General features: G+C 38.2%; 2 protein-coding genes and 1 non-coding gene across 14 annotated transcripts in view; 1 reads left to right on the forward strand and 2 right to left on the reverse strand.

Annotated features, from left to right (window-relative positions):
* Window positions 1–7,596, forward strand: part of TUT4 (terminal uridylyl transferase 4) — a 156,950-nt gene extending 149,354 nt beyond the window's left edge. For 7 of the 12 annotated variants that reach the window (XM_061411956.1, XM_061411958.1, XM_061411954.1 and 4 more), the window contains one exon: window positions 184–7,596. In XM_061411956.1, coding sequence (XP_061267940.1) covers window positions 184–272 — 89 coding nt within the window. In that variant the 3' untranslated portion in view covers window positions 273–7,596. Of the gene's footprint in view, window positions 1–94 lie in introns of all 12 variants that reach the window. The other 5 variants (XM_061411961.1, XM_061411962.1, XM_061411964.1 and 2 more) reach the window with 1 other exon arrangement.
* On the reverse strand, window positions 964–1,036 carry TRNAG-CCC (transfer RNA glycine (anticodon CCC)). The gene has a single exon. It is a non-coding gene; the product is annotated as a tRNA-Gly (tRNA).
* PRPF38A (pre-mRNA processing factor 38A) lies at window positions 7,330–25,706 on the reverse strand. Its single transcript, XM_061411975.1, has 10 exons — window positions 25,560–25,706; window positions 23,878–24,037; window positions 22,243–22,364; window positions 20,174–20,259; window positions 12,194–12,304; window positions 9,883–9,995; window positions 9,275–9,301; window positions 9,069–9,166; window positions 8,619–8,667; window positions 7,330–7,736 (listed from the first exon to the last, which is right to left on the reverse strand). The coding sequence occupies exons 1-10, from the start codon at window positions 25,687–25,689 to the stop codon at window positions 7,694–7,696; spliced, it is 939 nt and encodes a 312-aa protein (XP_061267959.1). The 5' UTR covers window positions 25,690–25,706; the 3' UTR covers window positions 7,330–7,693.
* Window positions 25,707–25,789: the final 83 nt, after the last annotated feature.

The following is a 25,789-nucleotide window of genomic DNA, read 5'->3' on the forward strand; positions in this document are numbered from 1 at the left end:
TAGGGAATGTCTAGGGGGAAAAAGTTAATTCTAAGTGGTTATCAGGTAAATAGGCACAAGCCTTTCAGTTTCCTGTCTGTGTTGTGTCCAACAGACAGATGTGCCACCCGTCGGTGTAGAGAGCGTTGTCCCCACCCACCAAGAGGAAACGTGTCGGAGTAATGCAAGTCCATTTTCTTTCAGCTGGTCTACAGATGCACAGCAACCAGCCAATCCTGCTGTCTCAAGGGTATCCGTACCTCAGTGTCAGTTACATTCAGCAGAAAAAGTGACATTTAATGGAAAATAAAACAAATCAGGTTCTGATTTAAAATTTTAACATTTAGATAGCTTATTTAAATTCTAAGACTGTTTTTAAAGACTGTATTATTTGTATATAAATATGAACTATAGTTTTTACTAGTATCACCAAATTGGGTGATACAAATTTCATCTATTTTATTACCCTATTTTTAAGGGAATTTTGTTTTGTTTAACCTTGATGAATTGTATAAAGAGAGAATTTAAAAATTACATTCTTTATTTTCTATTAGCTGTATTCATACTTTGGTTGCTTCAGACTTTATATATATTGTTCTTAAGAATTAGGAAAGACTTTCATGTGTTTTAAATTTGTCACTTCTATTCTTTACAGAACCTTGTAGTGCCAAAAACTTTTTAAAAGGTAAAAAAATAATAAAATAAAACCTCAAGATTGAAGATTTAGAATTTCTTTTACATTCTTGTATATTGAAAATATTCATACTTGAACAGAAATTTGCTTTTGTCTGTATTTGAAGTAATTCTATTTTAAGTTAATAAATCTTTTTGACAAGAGTCAAATTTGGTTAATTCATCTAGTTGTTTAGATGATAGGAATATAATGTTACAATTCAGAGATTTTTTTTAAAGCATTTATTTATTAGGCTGCACCCTGTCTTAGTTGTGGCATGTGAACTCTTAGTTACTACATGTGGGATCTAGTTCCCTGACCAGGGATTGAACCCAGACCCTCTGCATTGGGAGTACAGAGTCTTAGCCACTGGACTACCAGGGAAGCCCCAGAGATTTGTTTTTCTCCCAGTGAATAGACTATTCTGAATCACAGACTTAATTTTAGAAAAAGATCTAAGAATCTTTTCACTTTATTTTATTGGATCTTCACAACACCCATATGAGATTGATAGAAGCAGATACTATCTCATTTTATCATTGAAAAAACTGGAGGTGCAAAACAAAATGAATTCTAAAGTTGGGACAGTTACATGTTGGGAATCAATTTGAAACAGGTCTTTGAAGTAGAGTTTTTAAACCATTGAAACGGATACTGACAATTAGAATGGAGGGAAGGTAATTCTTATTTACTGAGGAACTAACATATGCCAGACTGTTTTGAGTCCTGTATTACTGGACTCAAAGTACGCTTTGGAAGGATGGTGTTTACCAATAATACCTCGTGATCAGTGATTATAGTTGGATTTCAAGCTTGTATTGGTGGTGGTGTATTTAACTGTTCCTGGTACTTTACGTTGAAGTGAGGTCATCTTATATGAACAACTGAGAGAGACTTGCCAGAGATTTCAGACTAAACGATGCTATAGATTTATTTGGAAATCTGCAGAATAAGTAAATACAATGTCTTTTAAGAACAGTGTATCATCTTTCTTCTGCTTCCTCACAGATATGTGTTCCTTAAATAGGAGAGCACGTGGGCTTTTGCCACAGTTCCAGTATGGAAGGGAGATGCTTGAAATCTATTGCAGGTGGTTGGAAGGCTTTCCTGCCGTATTTATAGCCTTGGAAAGGAATTTATTAAATGTTAAGCTGTTAGTTTTTCATATTAAAGCTTCAGCATGCCTTGGCGATCATTGTGAATTACTATGCTGTGCACCTGGAACTAACATAGTGTTGTTGGTCAGTTAAACTTAAAAAAAAAAAAGCTTCATTCACAATCTCATGGAATCCTCCTAAGTGGTGGAGTTTAGCTTATTGCTTTTGTTAATGATGAGATAGGTAACTGGCCCAATGTACACTTTTCTATTAAAATATGACTTAAGAGAATTCAAGATTTTTCTTTAAAGTCAGTGTTCTAAGCATTTCATGTCCTTTCAGGTCTTAAGAGAATAGAGTGCTGGTTTTTCTGTTCTACTTTTGTACATATTTTAAATATTCATTAAAAAGAAAATGATTTGAGAATTCCCTGGTGGTCCAGTGGTTAGGACTCTGCACGAGCACTGCCAAGGGCCTGGGTTCAATCCTTGGTCGGGGAACTAAAATGCCAAAAGCTGTGCAGCGCAACACTCCTCTTGCCCCCAAAATTAATCTGCAACAAGAGACTGCCCCAGTTCAGCCTTCCTTCTCTAAGGTAGGTAGTATACTATCTGGCAAAAGGTATTTATGGGGCAATAAACCCCAGTCACCTAAGTTTTACTTATATAACAGTGTTCCTATGTAGTAATTTTCAGCATTTCACTTGTCCTTCCTTCAGTAATTGCTAGTATTCAATTGTAGAACTGTTCCAAGTTGAAAAATAGAAAATTTGTTTGTAATTTATGTGGTAGTAGCTGAGTTTTACAATTTATAGACTTTTCATATAAACTATAAAATTTATTATGAATTCAAATCTCTTGTAGATCAATTGAAAAGTCTGAAATTCAGTCTTCTGCAGAGAATACATATACACGCTTAAGATCACATTGCTTTGAAATTTTTGTATAGTGTTCAATCACATGGAGTAATTAACATTTTCCTTTGCCATTAAAGATTACTTAAAAATATGAACAATAACATACTATATATTCATTCAGTCCCCTGCAGATAAGACATTTCTGCTGTTTCCAGCTCTTCTAATTTATAAAATATATATGTAAAATGATGATAGGATAGGCTACTCTTGTATTTGGTTATAGTCAGCTCTCAGTATCCAGAGAATTGGTTCCAGGATCTGTGGCAGATACCAAAATCCACAGGTGCTTAAATCCCATAGTTGGCCCTCCATATCCACATCTGCAGATTCAGCCAATTTTGGATCATGTAGAACTGTAATGTTTATTGGGAAAAAATCTGCATACAAGTGGACTCATGCAGTTCAAACTCACATTATTCAAAGATCAACTGTATTATGGTGAAATTTTTTTTTCAAATTAACATTTTATTATAAATGAAATATCTCAATTTTTATGCCAGTTTTTTATAATACTTAATTCTTTATTTTGTTAACTATTCTGTTAGCATTGTTTTTTATTTATCTTGTATATTCAAGATTTATAATATAACCCATTTCAGTATTAAATGAGTGATTTAAATTTCACTATTAAATAATCATAAGAAATCAAAACAGATGCTAGGAAATTATATTCAATTGAACATTAAAAGCATAATAACCCAGAGAGAAACAGCATTTATTCACAAACTATAGATCTTGTGATAATAGAAATGATAATTTACCTTTTAGGCAGAAACAAATCTTAAATGGCAATTATCACTGCACTTTAAGTCAGAATTTTTATTTTTTTAATATAAATTATTTTAATTGGAAGCTAATTACTTTACTATAAATGGGATTATTAGATAAAAAGGATAAACCTCTGGTGGCTCAGAGGTTAAAGTATCTGCCTGCAATGCGGGAGACCTGGGTTCGATCCCTGGGTTGGGAATATCCCCTGGAGAAGGAAATGCAACCCACTCCAGTATTCTTGCCCAGAGAATCTCATGGACGGAGGAGCCTGGTGGGCTAGTCCACGGGGTCACAAAGAGTCAGACATCACTTTCACTTTCAGGATAAACATTCAAAGGTTCCTGCTGTGCTATGCTAAGTTGCTTCATTGTGTCCAACTCTTTGCCACCACATGGACTGTTAGCCCTTAAGGCTCCCCTGTCCATAGGATTTTCCAGGCAAGAATACTGGAGTGGGTTGCCTTTTCCTGCTCCAGGGGATCTTCTGGATGGAAGGATCTAATCCATGTCTCTTACACTGACATTTCCTGGCGGGCAGGTTCTTTACCACTAGTGCCACCTAAGAAGCTACATACTACAAAATTGCTGTATTGTCAAAAAGTGGTTACTAATTTGCAATTCCAAGAAACAATATATAAAATGTGTTGATAAGCTTATAAAAAAGCCCTAAACGCCACAGTTTTTCCTTGTAAAGGATAATGTTTATTACAAAAAGAGCATTAAATAACAGTATAAAAATCACTCCAGAAATATTAATATCCAGAGTTTCATTCTTTCAAACCATCTCTTTAATACATACATAACATATAGTTACACATACATAAGAAAAGTTTTACAAAAGTGGGTTCATATGCTGTATTTAGTACATATAGCAAATTAATTTTACATCAATTTAACTGAAGAAAAAAAAATGTAAAATTTTCAACTTATAAAAAATTTTTTTCTACAAGAGAATCTAAAGACTCCTAAAATAAGGACAAGTATAGAAAACATTAAAGAGGCTGGAGTTTTTTTTTTTCCCAGTTTCATGTATGTTTTAGAGATCGTATGACTCCTGTCATAAAAAACTGAGTTCTCCTACTTCCTGCTTATTTCTGTACAGTGTTCAAATATTTCATTTAACAATTTTCCATTATTTTTATGTAAAATTTCTAAAGCATTTACTACCATTTCTTTTACTGCTGCTTTTTTCCCCTAAGTCCTTAATTTGATTCATTTCTTTTTCAGTAACATCAGTTTCCCCCCCAAGTGGTTGTATGCTTATAAGCACTTGAAAACTTAAGAATGTCTATTCCCTTTATATTTTAAGGACAACCTTGGCTGGGTATAAAGTTCCCGGCACACTGTTTTCCTTAGACCTTTGGAGCCTTTTGCTTCACTGCCTTAATGGCAGTGCCTGGGGCCATCCTGATCCTTTCCCTCACTATACATGACTTGATTTCTCTGCTTGGGTGCCCATATTTTTTCTCTTTAAATCAAGGTGATTTTTCTTCTATTTGAATTTTTTAAGTTGATTTGCTCAATTCTCTTTATCAGAAATATCAGTTAATCATGGGCAAGATTTCTTTCCATGTCTTTTTATTATCTCTGTAGCTTTTTCCATTTTTTATTTCCTCCGATCTGTTTTCTCTGTGCCTTATCTATTTTGTATTTTCTAAGGCTTTCATTTTCAGTTTTCAAATCTTCATTTCTTCAAGCTCTGCCATGCTTACTTTCCACCTCTTATCTTTTAATCTCTTTGAACTTGTATTCTTGCATTAAAAAAAAACAGATCATTTTATCTTTTTTGAATCTGTAGAAACTTGTTCCTTTTTTTGGCTAGGAATGACCAGCATGTGAGCATTTTTTTCTGATTAGTGCTTATTTAAATTTAGATCTGCCAAAAATAATGGAAAGGGGCTAGAGGAATGAACTTTGTTACATTGGAAGCCTCTCACCAAATCCATTGTTTCCTTTGCCCCTGAGAATACATATCCCTTCATTCTTTAGTATTAAAAGGTCATCATGCCCAATGGCAAACTTTTTAAAGCAGTATAATTCAAATTGTGGGGAGTATAAACCATTTAGTGATTGTATACCCAACGGTAAAACTGATAATGAAATATCAGAATGTATTTTGCATAAGGAGTATCTTCTTGAAATCTGTTTTAGTGCAGAATATGTAAAAGTATAGAGGTAAGATGTAAAATATGTCTCAATACAGGCCAAAGAAAGTTGTAAACCTTTAGTTCCAAGGCCTCACTCATGCAGTAGGCTAGCACACAGATGGCAGAAGTGGTCCCTCAGCAAGGTTTGTCCTAAAGTCATCTGCTCTACAATTCTGTAGTTTATCAAAGGGATCTCCAGAGAGAGAGGTTTGACATGTCCCACTCTCAAGTAGGCTGTCAGTGTGTAGTTTACGCTTGGGAAGGTTTATTTTTGGTATTAAATATTACTGGGGTTTAGGGTGGGTTTCTACATTTTTATACTTTAAAAATATACTTTTAAAACTAATATACTGGATGATAATTTGGTTGGTCCATAGGTCATTCAGCCAGAATACACTTTTTTTTTTCGATTTAGAGCACTTTGATAAAAGAAATAACTGCTAGGACTCTATGTAACAGATTCAAATAGAGGCGCTTACATTTAATTTTTAAAGACAGTCCTATATATAGTTGTATGATGAACCATAATAACTCTTATGATTTTATTAGCTCAAATATTATCAGGAGAGCAATTATTGAACAACATGAAATCTCAAATACAATCCCCAAACTAATATTGATACTAAAGTCCTTAAGTTCAACAAGCAATAGGATATTCAGCCTGTAACTAGATATGACTTCCCAAGAAACTGGATCCTGTGTGGCAGTTGGTCTTCACAATTGTTGCCAGGGGCAGAGCTGCAGGAAATCAATTTTTTTTTTCCATTTTAAAGGAGGAAAGGTGAGTACAGGTAGACAGAACTCCTCTAGCAAAGATCCAACACTCTCTTGATTATCAATACCCATGGGCACTATTTAATCCTTATTTTGCTTTGTCCTTAGCATCCTTAACCCCTCTCTCCCATTTCCTCTACCTTTCTGAAATGATTCAATTTTCAGTCAGTGTTTGCCCTTCTTCCTCAACAGAGTGAGTGTTGCTTATGATTCTACTACTGGTTTTCCTTACAAATGTACGCTCCCTGGGCATTGCATTCAATTCTACACCTTCTGCAATTACCTAAACATTGTCAATTCAGGGTTAGATCACTAGCTCAGCTCCAGTTCTTATTTATAATGTCTGGGCTTTATCTAGATATACGATAGCTGTCTCAAAGTAAACTTCAAGTTAAGCTGAATGCATTCTTTTCTCCCTACTACCACAATTCTCACTACCTGCCCCTCTAAAACCTGGTCTCTTCCTGCTGTATTTTCTGGTTTTGTGAATGGTGCTGTTGTTTAGTAACTCAGGTTAAAACCCTGAGTGGCATTAGATATTTTTCTCTCCATTGAATGTTTTCACCCTGGTTGCCCTACTGCTACTGCCTAGTCTTGACAGTATCAACGCTCACAGCATAAAGGTGCTGAGCACCTTAATTTGGAATTCAAGGCTGTAGGGAAGAAGAAACACTATACAATAATGCTATGTAATAGGTGTCAAGTTTTACTCTTTGTTGAACGTTTAATGCAACTGGATTAAATAATCCAGAAAAAGCCTTACAACTGAATTCATTCTTATAAAGTTGCTGATAACAGGTCAGTTTTCATGTTTATTACCATTTGCTGCTGCTGGAAGTAAAACCTGGAGCTAATATATTTTACCGACTTGGTTTTTTTAAGGGAACAGCAAGCAGTAGCCCGTATCTCAGAATTCTCGAAACAGTTCTAATCTCAGTGTAAACCAAAACTAAAACCACAGAAAAACAGGAAATGGGTGTGTCAAATTTAATAACAAAAATAACAATGTGGCCACATTCTCCCCTTGTTTCATACACCCTATTTGAATCCATTCTACCCTCATAAATTTCAGTACAAACAAGGCTGATTGTACAAAGAGGCCAAAAGCAGCTCAGTTCAGGAAGCATTATCTTTCAAATGTGTGGATTACATACAATTCATAAAGAGATACAAAACTCAGCACCTCTTTCATGTTAAAAAAAAAAAAAAGTGAAAACTTGGTTTAAAAAAAAATCTAAAATACTCTCATAGCTGCCTGGGACTGAGTAGATCTTCTACGTAGACAGATGCCTTCATCTCCACAGAAGGCCACTTGTATTAAAACCAAACTGAGTCCATTACTCATTCCCTCTCCGGCTCTTCTTGTGGCTTTTCTTAGACCTGAAATGGTGACACATACAAATCATTAAATTTACCAGCTGTTTTAGGAGCTGAGTAAGGATTTTTGAGAAAGACTGATACGTGCTAACACTGATGGGGACAAAGACAGTCAATATTCATTAAACGTACTTGGTGTTTTTATGTTTAAGAGCAACACTGAGTTAGGCATTACTCTCCAAAATTTACCATTGAAGAATTGACCTCTGAGAGATCGAGTGCTTCCAACAGTGTACAGTTTCTAGAGGTATCTAATGGAAGCTTACCAAATGAAAATGACTTATCCAGTGTCACTCAACTGCTAAGTATTAAAAATTGGGACTGGGACTTCCCTAGTGGTCCTGTGGTTAGGAATCTGCCTGCCACTGCAGGGGACACGGGTTCAATCCTTGGTCCAGGAGGACCCCACATGCTGTGGGGCAGCTATGCCTGTGTACCGCAGCTTCTAAGCCCATGAGCCCTAGCGCCTGTGCTCTGCAATAGGAGGGGTCACTGCAGTGAGAGGCCTACACACCGTGGCTGGAGAGTGGCCTTCGCTCGCCACAACTAGACAGGGCCCAGGAGCAAAGAAGCCCAGTGTGGCCAGAAGTAAATATGTTTTAAAAAATCTTAAAAGCTGGGACAGAGTCCCAGGGCTCCTGAGATTAAGGCTCATGCCTTTATCCAAAGCCGCAATCCTACAGGAAAAATAACTACATACGTATATATAATTCTAATAATTTTCAGGTCAAGAGACCACTTCTTCCTGTAATTAAGGACAATTCCTAAATTGTATTGATGGAGATTATATCTCCATTAACACAAGGTCCAACTGACTTGTAATTGGGACTTTAATTTGTGAATAAAGACTTATATTCTTAAGTCAAAATAGAAGTTAATCCATACCTTTCAGGAGATTTTGAGTGGCTCCTGTGCCTGTGACTACGGTGATGACCTGGAGAAGAAAAAAGGCTATTCAGTGTACCAGTTTCTACCCTCACACTCTCTAGTTCATTTTTGGCTTGTGATAGGGACACCTTGTTGGTAGTGAAGAACTGAACCCACTTAGCCTTCAGGGCTTTATGGCTAAATTTCACTACCACCACACTGGGTATTTACCACTACTTTGTCATGTCTTCCTCCTATAATTTCAGACAAAAACTGAAGCTCACCATCCTATCAACAAAGCTGATAAATGACAGTTAAAATGTGAACTCTAATTTTCAAATTCTATGTCCACTTCCTTTTCTAGACAGTAATAGAGTAAGATACTCCTGTATTGTAGGAGGCTAACTGCTCCTATTGCATTTCTTTATTAAGACAACCAACAGCAAGCAAAAGGCCCCAATGCTATACCTGGGGACTTGGAGCGGGATCTGTGCCGTCTATCTCGGGACCTGCTGCGATGACGTCTTGGACTCTTGCTCCGATGCCGTTCTCTGCGAGGGGAGGGGCTGTGGAAATGACTGGTCAGACTCCCGTATCTGTCCTGACAATATAAACACAACAACATCCCCCCTCCCCAAATCTCTATCCTTCATCACAAGTCACTAAAGGCCTACCTCCTCCTTTTGGGAGACCGACTCCGCCTATATGGAAAGAAAAAAGAGAAAAAAGAACCTTAGTAGGTGCCCTGGACACTGAAAATTGCAAAAATTGCCCCAATTCTTAACCCAACTCTGTTATCCATGTCTTTGTCATTTAACTTTAAGATTGGCCATGTGACTTGCTTTGGCCAAAGAGGTGTTTGTACATGTGATGCAGATGCTAGAAAGATTACTTCATGGTTGGGCTTGTTCAGTCTTGTGTTCTGCCACTGCCATGGGAACAGGCCTAACCTAGCCTAGAATGTGACACACACACAGATGAACTGCTCCAGTCATCATAGCTAAGGCCAGCTACACTAGCCAACAGAGAATATTGCAAAACAAGCGAGTGACCATAGCTTATACTCAAAAAACTGCCTAAGCCCAGATTAAATCACTGGCCACAGACCTGTGAATTAAATAAATGTTTGCCACTGAGGTTTTGTGGGTGGTGTTTTTGTAGCAATTAATACATTGCTGAGCACACATTATCCATAGGCTAGCATTTTCCTTCCATGAAGTCCAAACTTCTACACTCCAGTGCTTAAAGTATCCCTGGAATATGCCAATGCCTAAGGCCTTACCTTCTGGGAGACCGACTCCTACTCCTCCGATAGCGTAGTGTGGGAGAGCGACGGGGTTTGTCCAAGTCTCGGTAGCTTCTCCGGCGATGATCAGGTGATGGCACTCTTTCCAACTGGAAAAGAGAGGGTCTGGGTCAGTGATGAGCACAGGCTTACAGAGAGCCAACTAGGAACATGGCTTATACCCTCCTCCCCATCCCATCCCAAATTCCACCTCTAACTGACTTTAAAACACAGTACTCTGAATATATATGGGATAACACTAAGGACAAGAAAACACATTACCAAATAAAAAAATCAAAATCTAATAATCCCGTTACTGTTCTTGTGCTGGTACCATTATTCTGGAACTATGTAAGAGTAATGAGAGCTAAGTATGCTTATCTCCTAAGAAGTTGGATTTCCAATGTGAAAGAAGAAATAGAGATGTAAGACTGATGAGGTTAAATATATTGTATTTTAAGCTTACAATTTCTTTTTCCTTTAGCTTTATCAACTGTAAAGTCCTAGAAACACCATGTAGCAATGAGCCCAGACTGTGGTCTCTGAATAACATATCTCAATTAATGGAACTAAGAGCTTCTTGGAAAAATGGCAACTTTTAGGTCCAGGCTACAATCTTAATAAGACATAACGAGAACATGTCATTGTATCAGACAGCAAGGGGCTGAAACTACTATGATTGTTTCAAACCGTGAAGTTGAGGGGCCCCCACTGGCCAGACAGAGGGCAATCCAGCACCAACAAGGACAATAATGGTCCAGACACCAAATATATTTAAATTGATAAATTCAAATGTTACCAAGGGCAAATCTTCTTAGGAGAATACTATAAAATCAACTCATGATTTTAAAACATGACAAAGGGAAATAACTTATCTTACTTTTCTTATATAAACTTTATAAAAAAAAAAAAACTAAATGTTGATTTGGGAGGTTTTTTAAAAAATATCATTATTTTACAACCCTTAATGGATCTATGCAGAGATCATCAAGTGGATCCTAATATTACAAAAAGAGAGCAGACTATCCCATCCTGGAGGAAGTACACTATACCTATGAAGCAGTGTTGCTTCACTCCAAAAACCCCAAATCCAATTCAAGACTCAAGAACTAGTTAACAGAAAATAAAATAGACGAATGAAATATGAGATATATGATGGCCGTGATCTGCTTTGAGATAACTGGTGGAGGACAACTGAGTAGATGTGGAGGAAACAAAATAGCTGAGCTGATCACTGTTGAAGCTAGGTGATGGGTAAATGGAGGTTTATTCTCTCCATTTTGGTATGTGATTAAATTTTCCATTAAAAAAAAAAAAGAATGCATGTTTTTGGTTCACTCACCACAGAAAAGCCCCTCAGCCGTGCCTGACTTTCCATTAATGAATGACTGTGCTTCCCTTAACACTTATCTTATATGGAGCCTACTAAGCTCAGAGCTACACTTTCATCTGTACTACCTTAGTATCCACAGGCCAGAATTTCTTATATTTCCCCCTAGCTTTTTCTACACATGTAATTTTAATCACAAATGTTTTAGATCTTAAAAAAAAAAAAAAAAGCTTACTGTAATCGTTTCCACGTTATCACATACATTTTTTTCTGGCTGCACCAAGTGGCATGCAGGATCTTAGTTCTCCTACCAGGGGGAACTAAGTTAGAACTTAGTTCTCCACACCACCCCACTCCACAGCGGGAGTCTTACCCACTGGACCTCCAAGGAAGTTCATTTGTTATTTTTCATAATACTTCTAATGGTGGCCTAATACTGTTGAATTGTTAAAAATAGTTTACCTGACTGCTCCCTGACAACTTGCTTGTTTTCAAGTTTTCAGCATTTTAACAAATAGTGGAAGAACATGACTATGCAGTAGGTGGTTTTTATTTCCCTAAACTAGGTTTACTTCTTAGTATGCATTCAATTGTGAACACTATTATTTTTGTCCCAAGTGTTTAATAGCTACCACTTATTATGCAATTATAATGTCCCAAAGCTAAGGGCTCTATGTATGTAATTTCATTTAATACTCATAAAAGTCCTAAAAGAAAGGTATCATAATCCTTGCTTTATAGAAGAGAAAATATATATGGAGATTATATAATTTATATAACATAAGGCCACTAGTAAACAGGAGAGCTGAGATACGGATCAAGTCCATTTAACTCAAGGACCCATACTCTCAATGATGAAATACTGTATTTTGGGGTTTTTCTTTTTTGGTTAAAACTAAATACAGTTTGAAAACAAAAAAAAATTCCCATTCCCTGTAATTCTCCCTCCTTCAACCCTTAAGCTCCCAGGTGCCTGACCTTCTCATCTTCTTCTTCCTCCTCTTCACTGGACTCCACGTCATCCATGTCTTCTTCTAGAGCACTAACCCGAGGCTCCAGCTGTTCAGCTTCCTCTAGCACGTAGCGTTTCTACAGAGAAAACAATGAAAGTTAGAGAGGGCCCTTCTATCTCCTCTATGTCCTGAAGCTCCAATACTGGGCTTCTGGAAGTGACAGAAAACCTATGGCACAACAGCCGAGGCAATTTCATTTCAAAGACATCCCAGACACAGATATTCTTAGAGACTTTAGCATACCTAAGATCTATATATATTTTTAAGTTTCCCTGTAAAGAGATAAATACAAAGATGAAGAGAATATCACTTTTCTATTGCCTCTATTCCCTGTGACCTTATACTCCAAGGTCACTAGAGTATCAATCAGTATAGCTGTAGCCTTGAATAGAAATTATGGGCTTCACACACAAGGGTCAATAGTTCAAGACAATGTTGGCTGGGACTTTGCCAGGAGCAGCTCAGACCAGAATCCACTAAGAGATTCACTAAGACTCAGTCCACTGTGGGGGTTTGGGTCCTCCTGCTCTTGATAGCACCAATTCTCTATTAGACCCAGGATTTGGGGAGCTGTCATGCATTCTGAACAAGGCTCAGGATATAAACAAACCACCTCCTAGTTTCATTTTCTTCTAAGATGTGACTTAGCAATCCTAAGTGACTAAGGACCTGAAAGGCAAAGGTGAGTTCAAAACAGACAAAAGGACTGGCTGGGTCATAAGACCCTTATGGTTTTGTTTTTGTTTGTGTGTGTGTGCACGCCAAGGACATACAGATCACTGGATAGCCCTAAAATAAATAGTACCATTTGTACTCTTATTTTGCTCTCATTCATCCCTAACAAAATTCTATAAAGGTTAGGAGAAATGAGATAAAGATGCCATTCAGTGACGTGAATCCCTTGAAAAAGGGTTCCTTGGAAAAGATCACCACAGTCTGGGATCTAGGACTGCATCAGACAGGGCATCCAGAATCCCTGATGCTCACCAGACTTGGAAGTGATCAACGTCAATGTATTAACTTCCAGTATTTGTGTTTGATAAAATTAGAATTCATTCCAGAGCAGCTCCCTGCCAATGCCAGGGCACATGAGAAGCTATGCCCTATGGATTGCTTGAAAGAAACAAATCAAAGCTAAAGGTAGTCTTAAGGGTCACTTCATCCAGCACATAGAGGCCCACACCAGAACACACCTCTCAGTGATATGGTAACATGTATCAGTCATATTTTAACTTTCCTCTCCTCAGTGAGGTCTGCTTTGCGGTCTTTCCTTCTGGACTCCAGCAGACTACCCCATTTGCATCAACACTCTTGCTCAGAGATGACTGGATTTAGAAACCTTAGTCACAACCTGACTGTAGTTCAGAGTATATCATTTTTTACAGTATTTCTAAACTTAATAATCATAGCTAAGGATAAAAAGTGTGAGAACTGGACCCTGAAATCAGGTTTTCAGATTTGAAATGTCATCCTTTTCACTAGTCTATAATAATCAATATGGAAAAAGAGAAATAATGTTCAGAATTACTTTCTATGATTTTCTGTAACTGAGTCACTCTGGAGGAAGAGTGGTTCATTGTACTTATCTGTGAGCACTACCAACTATCTTCATCCATCTGCTTTGCTGCCTCAAGAAAGTTTACCTTACCCATTTATCATATTTACAATCCATTCTGTACTCCACATTGATGTTTTTCAGGTCCCTTTGATCTGTTTTTTATTGAGGTGAAATTCACAATGTACACAATCAGCAATTTTAAAGTGTAAAATTCTTCCATCACCACCTCTCACTAGTTTAAAAACTTCCTCATCACACCAGAAAAACATGCCATACTTATTAAGTAATCCTCATTTCCCTTCCCTGAATCCCCTGGTAACTACTAATCTCTGCTTTGTCTCTTATGTATTTACCTTGTCTGAACAGGCAATTTGTCCTTGGAGTACAAAATGAAACAGGGCAAAGGCTAACAAGAGTTTTGCCAAGAAAACACTGGTCATAGCAAGCACCTTCTTCCAAAAATACAAGACATGACCCTACACGTGGACATCACCAGATGGCCAATACTGAAATCAGACTGACAAGAACAAGACCTGGAACTGACTGGCTCAGATCATGAGCTCCTTATTGCAAAATTCAGGCTCAGATTGAAGAAAGTAGGAAAAACCACTAGACCATTCAGGTATGACCTAAATCAAATCTCTTACGTTTATACAGTGGAAGTGACAAACAGATTCAAGGGATTCGATTTGGTAGACAAGAGTGCCTGAAGAACTATGGACAGAGGTTCATAATACTGTATAGGAGGTGATGACCAAAACCATCCCAAAGAAAAAGAAATGCAAGAAGGCAAAATGGTTGTCTGTGGAGGCTTTACAAACAGCTGAGAAAAGAAAAGCAAAAGGCAAAGGAGAAAGAGAAAGATACATCCATTTGAATGCAGAATTCCAGAACAGTGAGGTAAGAAAAGCAAGCTTTCTTAAGTGAACAAGGCAAAGAAACAGAGGAAAACAGAAGAAAGACTAGAGATCTCTTCAAGGAAACTGGAGATACCAAGGGAACATTTCACGGAAAGATGGGCATGATGAAGGACAGAAATGGCAATGACCTAACACAAGCAGAAGAGATCAGGAAGAGGGGGCAAGAACACACTGAAGAACTAAAGAAAAAAGGTCTAATGACCTGGATAACCAAAATGGTGTGGTCACTCATCTAGAGCCAGACATTCTGGAGTGTGAAGTTAAGTGGGCCTTAGAAACCATTACTACAAAGCTAGGGGAGGTGATGGAATTCCAGCTCAGTCATTTCAAATCCTAAAAGATAATGCTATTAGTGCTGCACTCATTACGCCAGCAAATGTGGAAAACTCAGCAACGGCCACAGGACTGAAGAAGTTTTCATTTCAGTCCCAAAGAAGGGCAATGCCAAAGAATGTTTACATTACTGCACAACTGCACTCATCTCACATGCTAGCATGGTAATGCTCAAAATTCTTCAAATTAGGTCCAACAGTATGTGAACCAAGAACTTTCAGATGCACAAACTGGATTTAGAAAAGGCAGAGGAACCAGAGATCAAATTGCCAACATATACTGGATCATAGAAAAAGCAAGGGAATTCCAGAAAAACAACTTCTTCTTCTTCTTCACTGACTATGTGAAAGCCTTTGAGTATGTGGATCACAACAAACTGTTGCAAGTTCTTAATGAGAATACCAGACCACCTGACCTGCCTCCTGAGAAACCTGTATACAGGTCAAGAAACAACAGTTAGAACTGGACATGGAACAATGGACTGGTTCAAAATTGGAAAAGGAGTACATCAAGGCTGTATATCATCAGCCTGCTTATTTAGTTTCTATGCAGAGCACGTCATCCAAAATGCTAGGCTGGACGAATCACAAGCTGGAATCAAGATTGCCAGGAGAAATATCAAAAACCTCAGATATGCAGGTGATACCACTCTAAATAAAGGCAGAAAGCGAAGAGGAACTAAAGAGTCTCTTGATGAGGGTGAAAAGAGGAGTGAAAAATCTGGCTTAAAACTCAACATTCAAAAAACAAAGATCATGGCATCTGGTCCCATCACTTCATGGCTAACAGGGAAAAAATGTTAACAGTGGCAAATTTTATTTTCCTGGGCTCCAAAATCACTGCAGATAGTTGACTGCAGCCATGAAATTAAAAGATCCTTGCTCCTTGGACGAAAAGCAATGACAAACCCAGACAGTGGATTAAAAAGTAAAGACATCACTTTGCTGACAGAGGTCCATGTAGTCAAAGCTATGGTTTTTCCTGTAGTCATGTACAGATGTGAGAGTTGGACCATAAAGAAGGCTGATCTCCGAAGAAGTGAGGCTTTTGAATAGGGGTGTTGGAGAAGACTCTTAAGAGTTCCTTGAACTGCAAGGAGATCAAACCAGTTAATCCTAAAGGAAATTGACCCTGAATATTCAGTGGAAGGACTGACTCTGAAGTTGAAGCTCTAATACTTTGGCCACCTGATACAAACACCCCACTCACTGAAAAAGACCGATGCTGGGAAAGACTGAGGACAGGAGGAGAAGGGGGCAACACAGGATAAGATGGTTGGATAGCATCACCGACTCAAGGGACATGAGTTTGAGCAAACTCTGGGATATACTGAAAGACAGGGAAGCCTGGCGTGCTGCAGTTCTTGGGGTTGTAAAGATTCAGACACTACTTAGCAACTGAACAGCAAAAATGCTATGTTGACTTTTGATCTTTAAATTATTCCTTCTTGGCTTTTATCTAGCAAGGCAAGGTGGGATACAGCAAACTGATTCAGAATTACTGAGCTACAGCAGCATCAAAAAGGAGATCTTAAGTTCTGGGTCTTCCCAATTTGGGTTTCTGTGGTTGCTTAAAACTCTGAAGAATCTGTTCCCATGCCCCATCTTAAACACTGTCTGTGGGACCCTTTCATCAATGCTACCAATTTTACACAGAATATCAGAATCTGAGAGTCAAAGACTCTTAGTCTACAGGTATTCCAATGACTTTTGCAATACATTTTACAATTTCACTGAGGAATAAGTGATACACAATAAACTGTAATTTTTATAGTATACAATTTGATGAGTATTGTGTTGTATACAAATGTAAGTCAATACATCAGTATAACGGATAGAGCCGCCCCACCCAACAGTTTACCTGTGCTCCTTTCGGATTTCTCATTCCCTCTCCTCCCCAATCCCTTACTCTATAGCTAGGCAACCACTGTTCTTTATTGTCACTATAGCTTACATTAGAAAGGAATTATACAGTACATACAATTTTGTGTCTTTTTTCACTCAGCACAATTATTTTATGATTCATCCATGCTACTGCTATTTATCAACAGTTCATTTTTGCTGCTGAGTAGAGTCAGATACGACTGAGCGAGTTCACTGTCACTTTTCACTTTCATGCGTTGGAGAAGGAAATGGCAACTCACTCCAGTGTTCTTGCCTGGAGAATCCCAGGGATGGGGGAGCCTGGTGGGCTGCCGTCTATGGGGTCGCACAGAGTCGGAGTATTAGCAGTAGCAGCAGTATCATTGTATGGCCACATCATTCACTTGATGGACATTTGGTTGCTTCCAGTTTCTGGCCATTACAAACAAAACTGTTAAGATTATCTGTGCTTAAGTCTTTGTGTGGACATATGCTTTCATTTACTGAGTAAATTCCTGGAAGTGGAATAGCTGGATTGAATGGTTTAGAAACTGCCAAACTTTTCCAAGTTTGGTTGTTCCAGTTTATATTGTCACCAATAGGCTCTGGAGACTACTAGTTCCTCCACATCCTCACTAACACTTGATACGATCAGTCTTATTTTACACATTTTATAGGTATGTAGTGCATATTTCTATGCTTTTAATTTGCATTTCCCTAATGATTAATGTCTAGTCAAGGCTATGTCAAGTCTATGGTTTTTCCAGTGGTCATGTATGGATGTAAGAGTTGGACTGTGAAGAAAGCTGTGCGCTGAAGAATTGATGGTTTTGAACTGTGGTGTTGGAGAAGACTCTTGAGAGTCCCCTGGACTGCAAGGAGATCCAACCAGTCCATTCTGAAGGAGATCAGCCCTGGGTGTTCATTGGAAGGAATGATGCTGAAGCTGAAACTCCAGTACTTTGGCCACCTCATGCGAAGAGTTGACTCACTGGAAAAGACCCTGATGCTGGGAGAGATTGGGGGCAGGAGGAGAAGGGGACGACAGAGGATGAGATGGCTGGATGGCATCACCGACTTGATGGACATGAGTTTGGGTAAACTCTGGGAGTTGGTGATGGACAGGGAGGCCTGGCGTGCTGCGATTCATGGGGTTGCCAAGAGTCGGACATGACTGAACAACTGAACTGAACTGAATGATTAATGATATAGAACACCTTTTTATGTGCTACTGGTCAACTATGTATTTTCTTTGGTAAAAGATCTGTTAGAATTTTTTGTTCATTTTCCCACTCGGTTGCCTTCTTTTTAGTAAGTTCAAGAGTCGTTTATAAAGTACAGATTAAAGAACTTTTATGGATATATGTTGTACAAATGTACTCTTCCAGCCTGTGGCTTGCCTTTTTAGTTTTGTAATGGTATCTTTTGAAAGGCAAGTTCTTAATTTTTATAGTCAATTTATTAATTTTTAATAAATAGTTCACGTTTTATTACAGGAATTTGTCAAACACAAGGTCACTAAGATTTTCACCTATGTTTTCCATAAGTTTTCTGCTCTTAGCTTTTATGAGTCTATTATCCCCTTCAAGTTTATTTTTACATATAATGTGAGTTAGGGGGACATTCATTTGTCTCATATGGGTATTTAATCATTTTAGCACCATTTGTGGAAAAGATTATCCTTTTTCAATTGTTATTGCCCTAACATCTCTGCAGAAAACCAACCGACCATAAACATGTACTATACACTTACTTCTGGTTCTTTCACTTTGTCCCGCTGATCTGCTTGTCTAGCTTTATGCCACCACAACACTGTCTTATAATTAGGTAGCGTTTGTCCTACTTTGTTCTTTTTCAAAGCTGCTTTGGATATTCCAGGTCCTCTCCATATTCATATACATCTTAGAATCAGTTTGCCAAGTTCTATCAAGTTTTATTTGGATTTGGATTGGAACTGAATTGAATCTATAGATTAATTTGGGAGAACTGACAACAATTGTTAAGTCATCGTCAGATATACCATGAACATGATATATCTCCATTAATTATGTCTTCTTTAACTTCTGTCAGTAATGCAATGTTTTATATTGTTTAAAGTCTTACACATTTTAAACAAAATTATCCATAATTACTTTATAATTTTTGATGCTGTTATAAATAGTATCTTTTATACAAAATCTCAAATTTAATTGTTCCTAGCTCATGTACAGAAACACAACTGACTTTTATACACTGACCTTGCACTCCACAATTCTGCATAAATAGATGACTGGATAAACAAATTGTGGTATATATACCCATGCAACAGAATATTATTCCTATCGAGCAACAAATGAAATAAAAAACTGTTAGTATATGCAAAAACATGGATATATTCCAAAATAACTATGTTAAGTGAGGAAAGATTAAAATATTCTTTTTCTAATTCTTTTCCTATTTAGGTTATTACAGGGTATGGAGCAGAGTTCCCTGTGCTATACAGTATTGGAGGATATTCAGTCAGTCAGTCAGTTCAGTTGTCAGTTGTGTCCGACTCTTTGCAACCCCATGAATCGCAGCACACCAGGCCTCCCTGTCCATCACCAACTCCCGGAGTTCACTGAGACTCACGTCCATCGAGTCGGTGATGCCATCCAGCCATGTCATCCTCTGCCGTCCCCTTCTCCTCCTGCCCCCAATCCCTCCCAGCATCAGGGTCTTTTCTAATGAGTCAACTCTTCGCATGAGGTGGCCAAAGTACTGGAGTTTCATCTTTAGCATCATTCCTTCCAAAGAACACCCAGGGCTGATCTCCTTTAGAACGGACTGGCTGGATCTCCTTGCAGTCCAAGGGACTGGAGGATATTATTCTAAGTGAAATAAATCAAACAAAGACAAATACTGTATGATATCACTTATATGAGTCTCAAAAAAGGAACAAACTACTAAATATAACAAAGAAGTAGACTCACAGATATAGAGAACAAACTAATGATCACCAGTGAGGGGAGGGAAAGAGGGAGGGAATTAAGAGGAACAAAGTATTCGAAATAAAATAAGCTACAACGATATATTGTACAGAGCCACTGTTTTATAATAACTATAAATGGAATACTACCTTTAAAAATTGTGAATCACAATACTGTATACCTATAACATATAATATTGTACATCAACTACACTTCAGTTAAAAAAAGATTTTGAGATCCACGGTGTTTTATAATGCATGTGTATAAAGAGATCTTTACACACATGTTATTGTGTACTGTGTATATATGACCTTTATCTCTTACCTGCAGCCGGGGCAGAATGATATCACAGACTCTCTCGCTATGCAGTAGTTCATCAATAAATTCATCTACATGCATCAGCTCAAACTCTGAAAGAAAAACCATAAGCTCAACTAACTTGGAAGTAAGTTTAAATAGCCAAAAAGTTAAAAAAGTTTAAGACTCTTTATGTAAGACATCTAACAGGGTATTTGGTATAGAAAGTGTGAACTCTCTGCAGTTTCCCTCTGTGTGTGTGTGTGTTAGTCACTCAGTCGTGTCTGACTCTTTTGACCCCATGGACTGTGGTCCACCAGGTTCCTCTGTCCATGGGATTCTTCAGGCAGGAACACTGGACTGGGTTGTCATTTCCTTTTCCAGGGGATCTTCCTGACTCAGGGATAGGACCCAAGTCTCCCACATTGCAGGTGGATTCTTTACCATCTAAGCTACCAGGGAAGCCCCTTCCCTTTGCCTACACATGCACTAATAAAGCTACTACAGTGTGGCAATTAACGCTGAATAGATTACTGTCAAACCTGGGCTCAACCTACAGGCTTTCACTGCCTTGTCACCACCACCAATCTTCAACCAGTCAACTCCCCTTTATTGAGGCCATTTACGTGCCATGCTTCTTCTAGGAACTGGGAATAATGGGATGAATGAAGCTGTCCCAATTAGCAGGAAAGACAAGCATAAAAAGAAGCACAATAAGTCCTGAATTACAAAAGGGTAATGTTTTTGAATAAAATTTACAACTCAAGTATAGCATCTCCTGTGAACCTACTAAGTTCCTAAAAATAAAATATCTATCTTTTCCCCTATGTGGGTCAGCAAACTTTATTAAATGAACGTATAACTGATTTGGGGCTTCCTGGGTGGCTCAGTGATAAAAAATCTGGCTGCTGATGAAGGAGACGTGAGTTTTATCTCTAGGCTGGAGAAGGAAATGGCAACCCGCTCCAGTATTCTTGCCTGGAAAATTCCATGGACAGAGGAGCCTGGTTGGCTACAGTCCACAGGGTCACACATAGTTGGACATGACTTAGCAACCGAGCACATGTGGCAACCTGACTTAAGATATTATATTAGTTCCAAGTGATAGTGATTTGCTATTTTTAAGAATCATGTATCTTACATGGTAAGTGGAGCAACAGCTTTTTAGAATTTCTATGGTAAACATTACCTTAGTTTAGTGGTTCTCAACCAGGGGTGTTGCCTCTCCAACTATGGGGTGCTAACGGCCTTTAGTGAGTTGAAGCCAGGGATGCTGTTAAACATTCTACAATGCACTGGACAGCTCCCCATAACAAAGAAATATATGGCCCAAATGATCACTAGGTTTAAAAACCCTATCTTAGTCTAGCATAATATAGTCATAAACAAGTAATCTCATGATGGCCAGGACCATGTCCATCTTGTTCATCACATTATTTCCAGTATGTAGTACAGTACCCGGCGCAACATTGTCACTTAGTATGTATTTATTCAAATGAATAAGTAAGCTAACAAAAGTTTGAAGAATAATACCAAATTCTTAACCGTGTACTCCTTAATGTAATATTTAGAGGGTAAAGGCCAATGTTACTAATCTTTTGTTATGACACTAAGTGAGAAAAAGTTCTGATTGCATTATCTGAATCCCATTTTACCGTAAAATGTGTCTCTTTGTAAAAGGTATGGAGCTGCCCCTCCTGGATATACTTATGTTTTAGGAAGATTCCTACATAAGTATGAGCACACTCAGTCCATGTATTACAGGGTGAAGTATCATATAACAAAGGCCAGTAGAAAGAACTGTGAAGGTCCAACAAATGGAAAACAAAGGTCATTCAGGAGCTAGATCTTACGGGATGTAGCACATGATGCAAAGCAGGGATTAACATAAGATGCAGCTGGAAAGATAGGCAGACAGGGGCAGACTGGGTGAGGTTGACAGGAAGCTAGTAGTCTAATGCAGTATTATTACTCCCCAGGAGAGATGGAGGACCTGACTGAAGACGCTAACAATCTGGATTATGTGATGCCAGAGATACTGGCGAAATAAAAACTGGCTCAGGGATGAAGGCCTAGATACTTAGCACCATACTCACCTCCATTTCGGTTCTGACTCTTGATTTTTCGATAGTCATTGTATAGAGGCTCCAAGTACTTGTAGCAATCAATCGCAGTGCCTGTCAACCTCATGTAAAGTGCTCCCAGCATGCGGACGTACCTGACAAATAGACCACAGTGAAACAATAGGCCATTCCACAAAGTTCCTGAGTTTTACCAGTAGCTTTTCTCATGATAGCAGTGGATAAACAAGTTCTTTTTTCTCTTTGGCAGATGAGAAAGCTACATTTTTAGAGGTAGCATAGGGCAGCAGAAAAAATAGCTAAAATATGGAAACCTGGGTTCAAGTTCTCATTCTACCACTTACTGGCTGCAGTGACTTGGGTTATAATGCTCAACTTTCATAGTCTATTATATCATCTGTAGAACTAAGATACAACCTATTTACCTCATGGGATTATTTTAAGAATCAAATGAGATACTGAATTTAACAACAGAAAGTAGAGATTTATTTATTAACAATATAATTTACACAGATTGCTACTTGCTGGAAAGCAGAATGCTGATTATGGAAAAAAGTCAGTCATCTGGGTTCAAATTTTGATTCTATTATTTACTAACTCTGTAACACTAGGCAATTTACTTTTGCTTTCTCAATCCTTGTAAAATGCTAGTCCCTAATTTGATGGCTTGGTATATTAAGTAAAAAATGAATAAGATGCTAAGCGAGGTATATAGCACAGAGTAAGTACCTAATAAAAGTTAGTTATTTTCTAGCCATTAATGTTTATAAGATTCCTTTATTTTCCCTTTCTCCTATACCCCAACTACCTACTCAAATCTTCATTTCAATAAACAGTAGGCATTTGAAATTCATTTCCTTATATGACAAACAGAATACAGTGGCGAAAGAAATGGACTCTGAAACCAGCTTTGCCACTTATCAGCATTTGATCTTGGGGAAATCAATCTCTCTGTGCCTAAGTTTCATCCCCTACATAATGGGGATAATAATTTTACAGGGTAGTTGTGGAGGTTAAATAAATTATCCCATGTAAATTTCTTAGAATAGAGATTGGCAATAACAATCTATTATTACATCTGTCTCCTGTTCTCGTCTGTGAGCTCCTTGAGCAGCTTATCTTTTGGGGCCAGATACCATGCAACAGGCACCGATAGAGATTTACAGCTCTTTCTTCCTTAATCCTCACATCTATCCTGAGTTGGTAATATTGTTTCCATTTTACAGGTAAAGAAAGTAAAATTTAGAAAAGAAAGTAACTTCTCCAAGGTCACAGTTCATAGGTAATAGGGTCTGGACATGAACCTACAATTAACACAAATGTTTCCTTCTTCTTTACCACACTTTATGTTGTTTTCTTCATCCTTAAGTATTCAGTGCTACCAACATATTTGGCACTAACATCTGCTTAATATATGTCAGTGAGTTTTGTGAAATACTTTTTTGGAAGAAAAGTCACCAAGGCTCAGAAAGTAAAGAAGAAGGTTAATACAATCAAAACAGACAAAACAAAAACTCAAGGGGCTCAAGAACAAAATACTGGAGTGGGACTTTGGAAATGAGATACAGTGTTTTCACTTCTTTTAACCAAAGCCAAATTCTGAACCACGAAATTAAAATATTTATATTAGCCAGTAAATATTTCACTCACTTGAAATCTTCATTTTTTATAAACTCTACAATGATATCCTTCTCGGGTTGAATCTGAAGCATCTTCAAGGTTAAACACAAAAAAGGAGTTGGCTTTATGTTGCCACCGTAGACACCACCCACAAATCTTAACTCCATGGCTTTATCGACTACAAGTTCAGCTAAAAAACAAAACAGAGTGGCATTGCAACATATTAGGACTAAGCTTTTACAGGTTTGAAGTGCAGAGAGTTAAAGTTAGTTCAAAATTTGGTGCTCCTGAATTAACAGCTTGTAATTCAAGTGTGAATTAGGAGAACAAGTGTGTATTAAATAATAACAGCAGCCAATATACACTGAATTATATGCCAAGTACTCTGCTAAGCATTTCATATTACCTCATTTAATCTTCACAAGTCATGAGGTTAAGTTCTAGCACTGCCCTTGTTTTCAGCTAAGGAAAATGAAGGCTAAGAAAGGTTAAGTGATGTGCTCAAGATTCACAGCCAGAAAGTGGCAGGGCCTGGATTTTAGTTCAAGAAGTCTAACTTCAGAGTCTGTGCTTGTCACCATCATGTTACAGGAAAAACTGCCAGATTAAATAAGAGTTAGAAGGACGAAAACTGTAACAAACCACTCCTCAATAACTAGGTAACTCTAACTAAAGTTTATCTAGACAATGGGGATAATAACTTTTCGATGTTGTCATCAAAATCAGACACCAGTTTTGTAAACTAGGGCAAGTCATTTCACCTCTGGAATGAGAAAAGGCCCCCAAAGTAAATCTTACATGACTCCAAAATTTAATGGCGACTCAGAAAAACAATATGACGCCTCCGTGGACACATAGCTAGGGTGATGGCAGCGCAGTAACAGCACAGGAGTAATTAACAGTGGTAACAACTAGCACCACTACCACCCCTGATTACTGAGTACTTTTATTAATATATAGCTGTAGCTAAATATACATAGCATCACCGACTCAATGGACATGAATTTGAGCAAACTCGCAGACAGTGGAGGAGAGAGCAGCCGGGCAGGCTACGGCCCAGGGGGTCACAAGAGTCTGACACTACTTAGCGAATGAATAACAAGCTGTAACTATATACCAAACACTTCTTACACACTATTTCCTTTAATCCTTACGTTTCTTGGGTTAAATCATTTAATCCGTAGACCTTTGATGTGGGTATTACTGCGCTCGTTTTACAGTAGATGAACTCATGGTTCACGGGGGAAACACAGGTACCAAAAACAGCCAGAATTAAACAAGTATCAAAGACGACCTGGAAGATTTCTTTTAAAAACATATATTTATATTAGGACTGGGAAGTGAAAATATTTCAAATGATCCAGATTTGGGGGTAATAAGATTATAAATTTGGTTTCGGGAATACTGACGCTCCTTTAAGACCTTCAGGGTTAACACTGGAACCCAGTAAGTTCTCATTAAATATGGAATGCCTCGAAGAAACGACCTGTGACACCCTTCCGAATAAACTCCTATCAGGTCTATCTGTGTTCCCAAAGCCCAACACAACACTAGGCACAGAGTAGGCGCTCAGATTCTTCTGAATGACTGAAAAATTCTCCCTAAATCTCACCCCCAGTGGGCCCGTCCTATTGTACTACTCCGGAAAACTGGGCCATGGGACGATGGGGGTTGGGGCAGGGAAGGGGGGTGTTCAGCACGCTCTTGCTCACCTGTAAGTCCAAAGCACTCCTCTTTCCAGTATTTGGACTCATAAATTCGCGTCCGAATGATTTTCTCCACCAGATACTGAGGGTTGGTGCCGTGGATGCTGTGCGCATCTTTCACCGTACGGTTCGCCATTTTAGAACGCCTGACGTTCTATTTCCGTCGGGTCCCTTAAGACGTCACATCCAGGTTAAAAAAAACCAGAGAGAAAAGATAAGGTTGGAGGAAGTCTCAC

Source organism: Bos javanicus, chromosome 3 (genome assembly GCF_032452875.1).
Source record: "Bos javanicus breed banteng chromosome 3, ARS-OSU_banteng_1.0, whole genome shotgun sequence".
Lineage (NCBI taxonomy): Eukaryota > Metazoa > Chordata > Mammalia > Artiodactyla > Bovidae > Bos > Bos javanicus.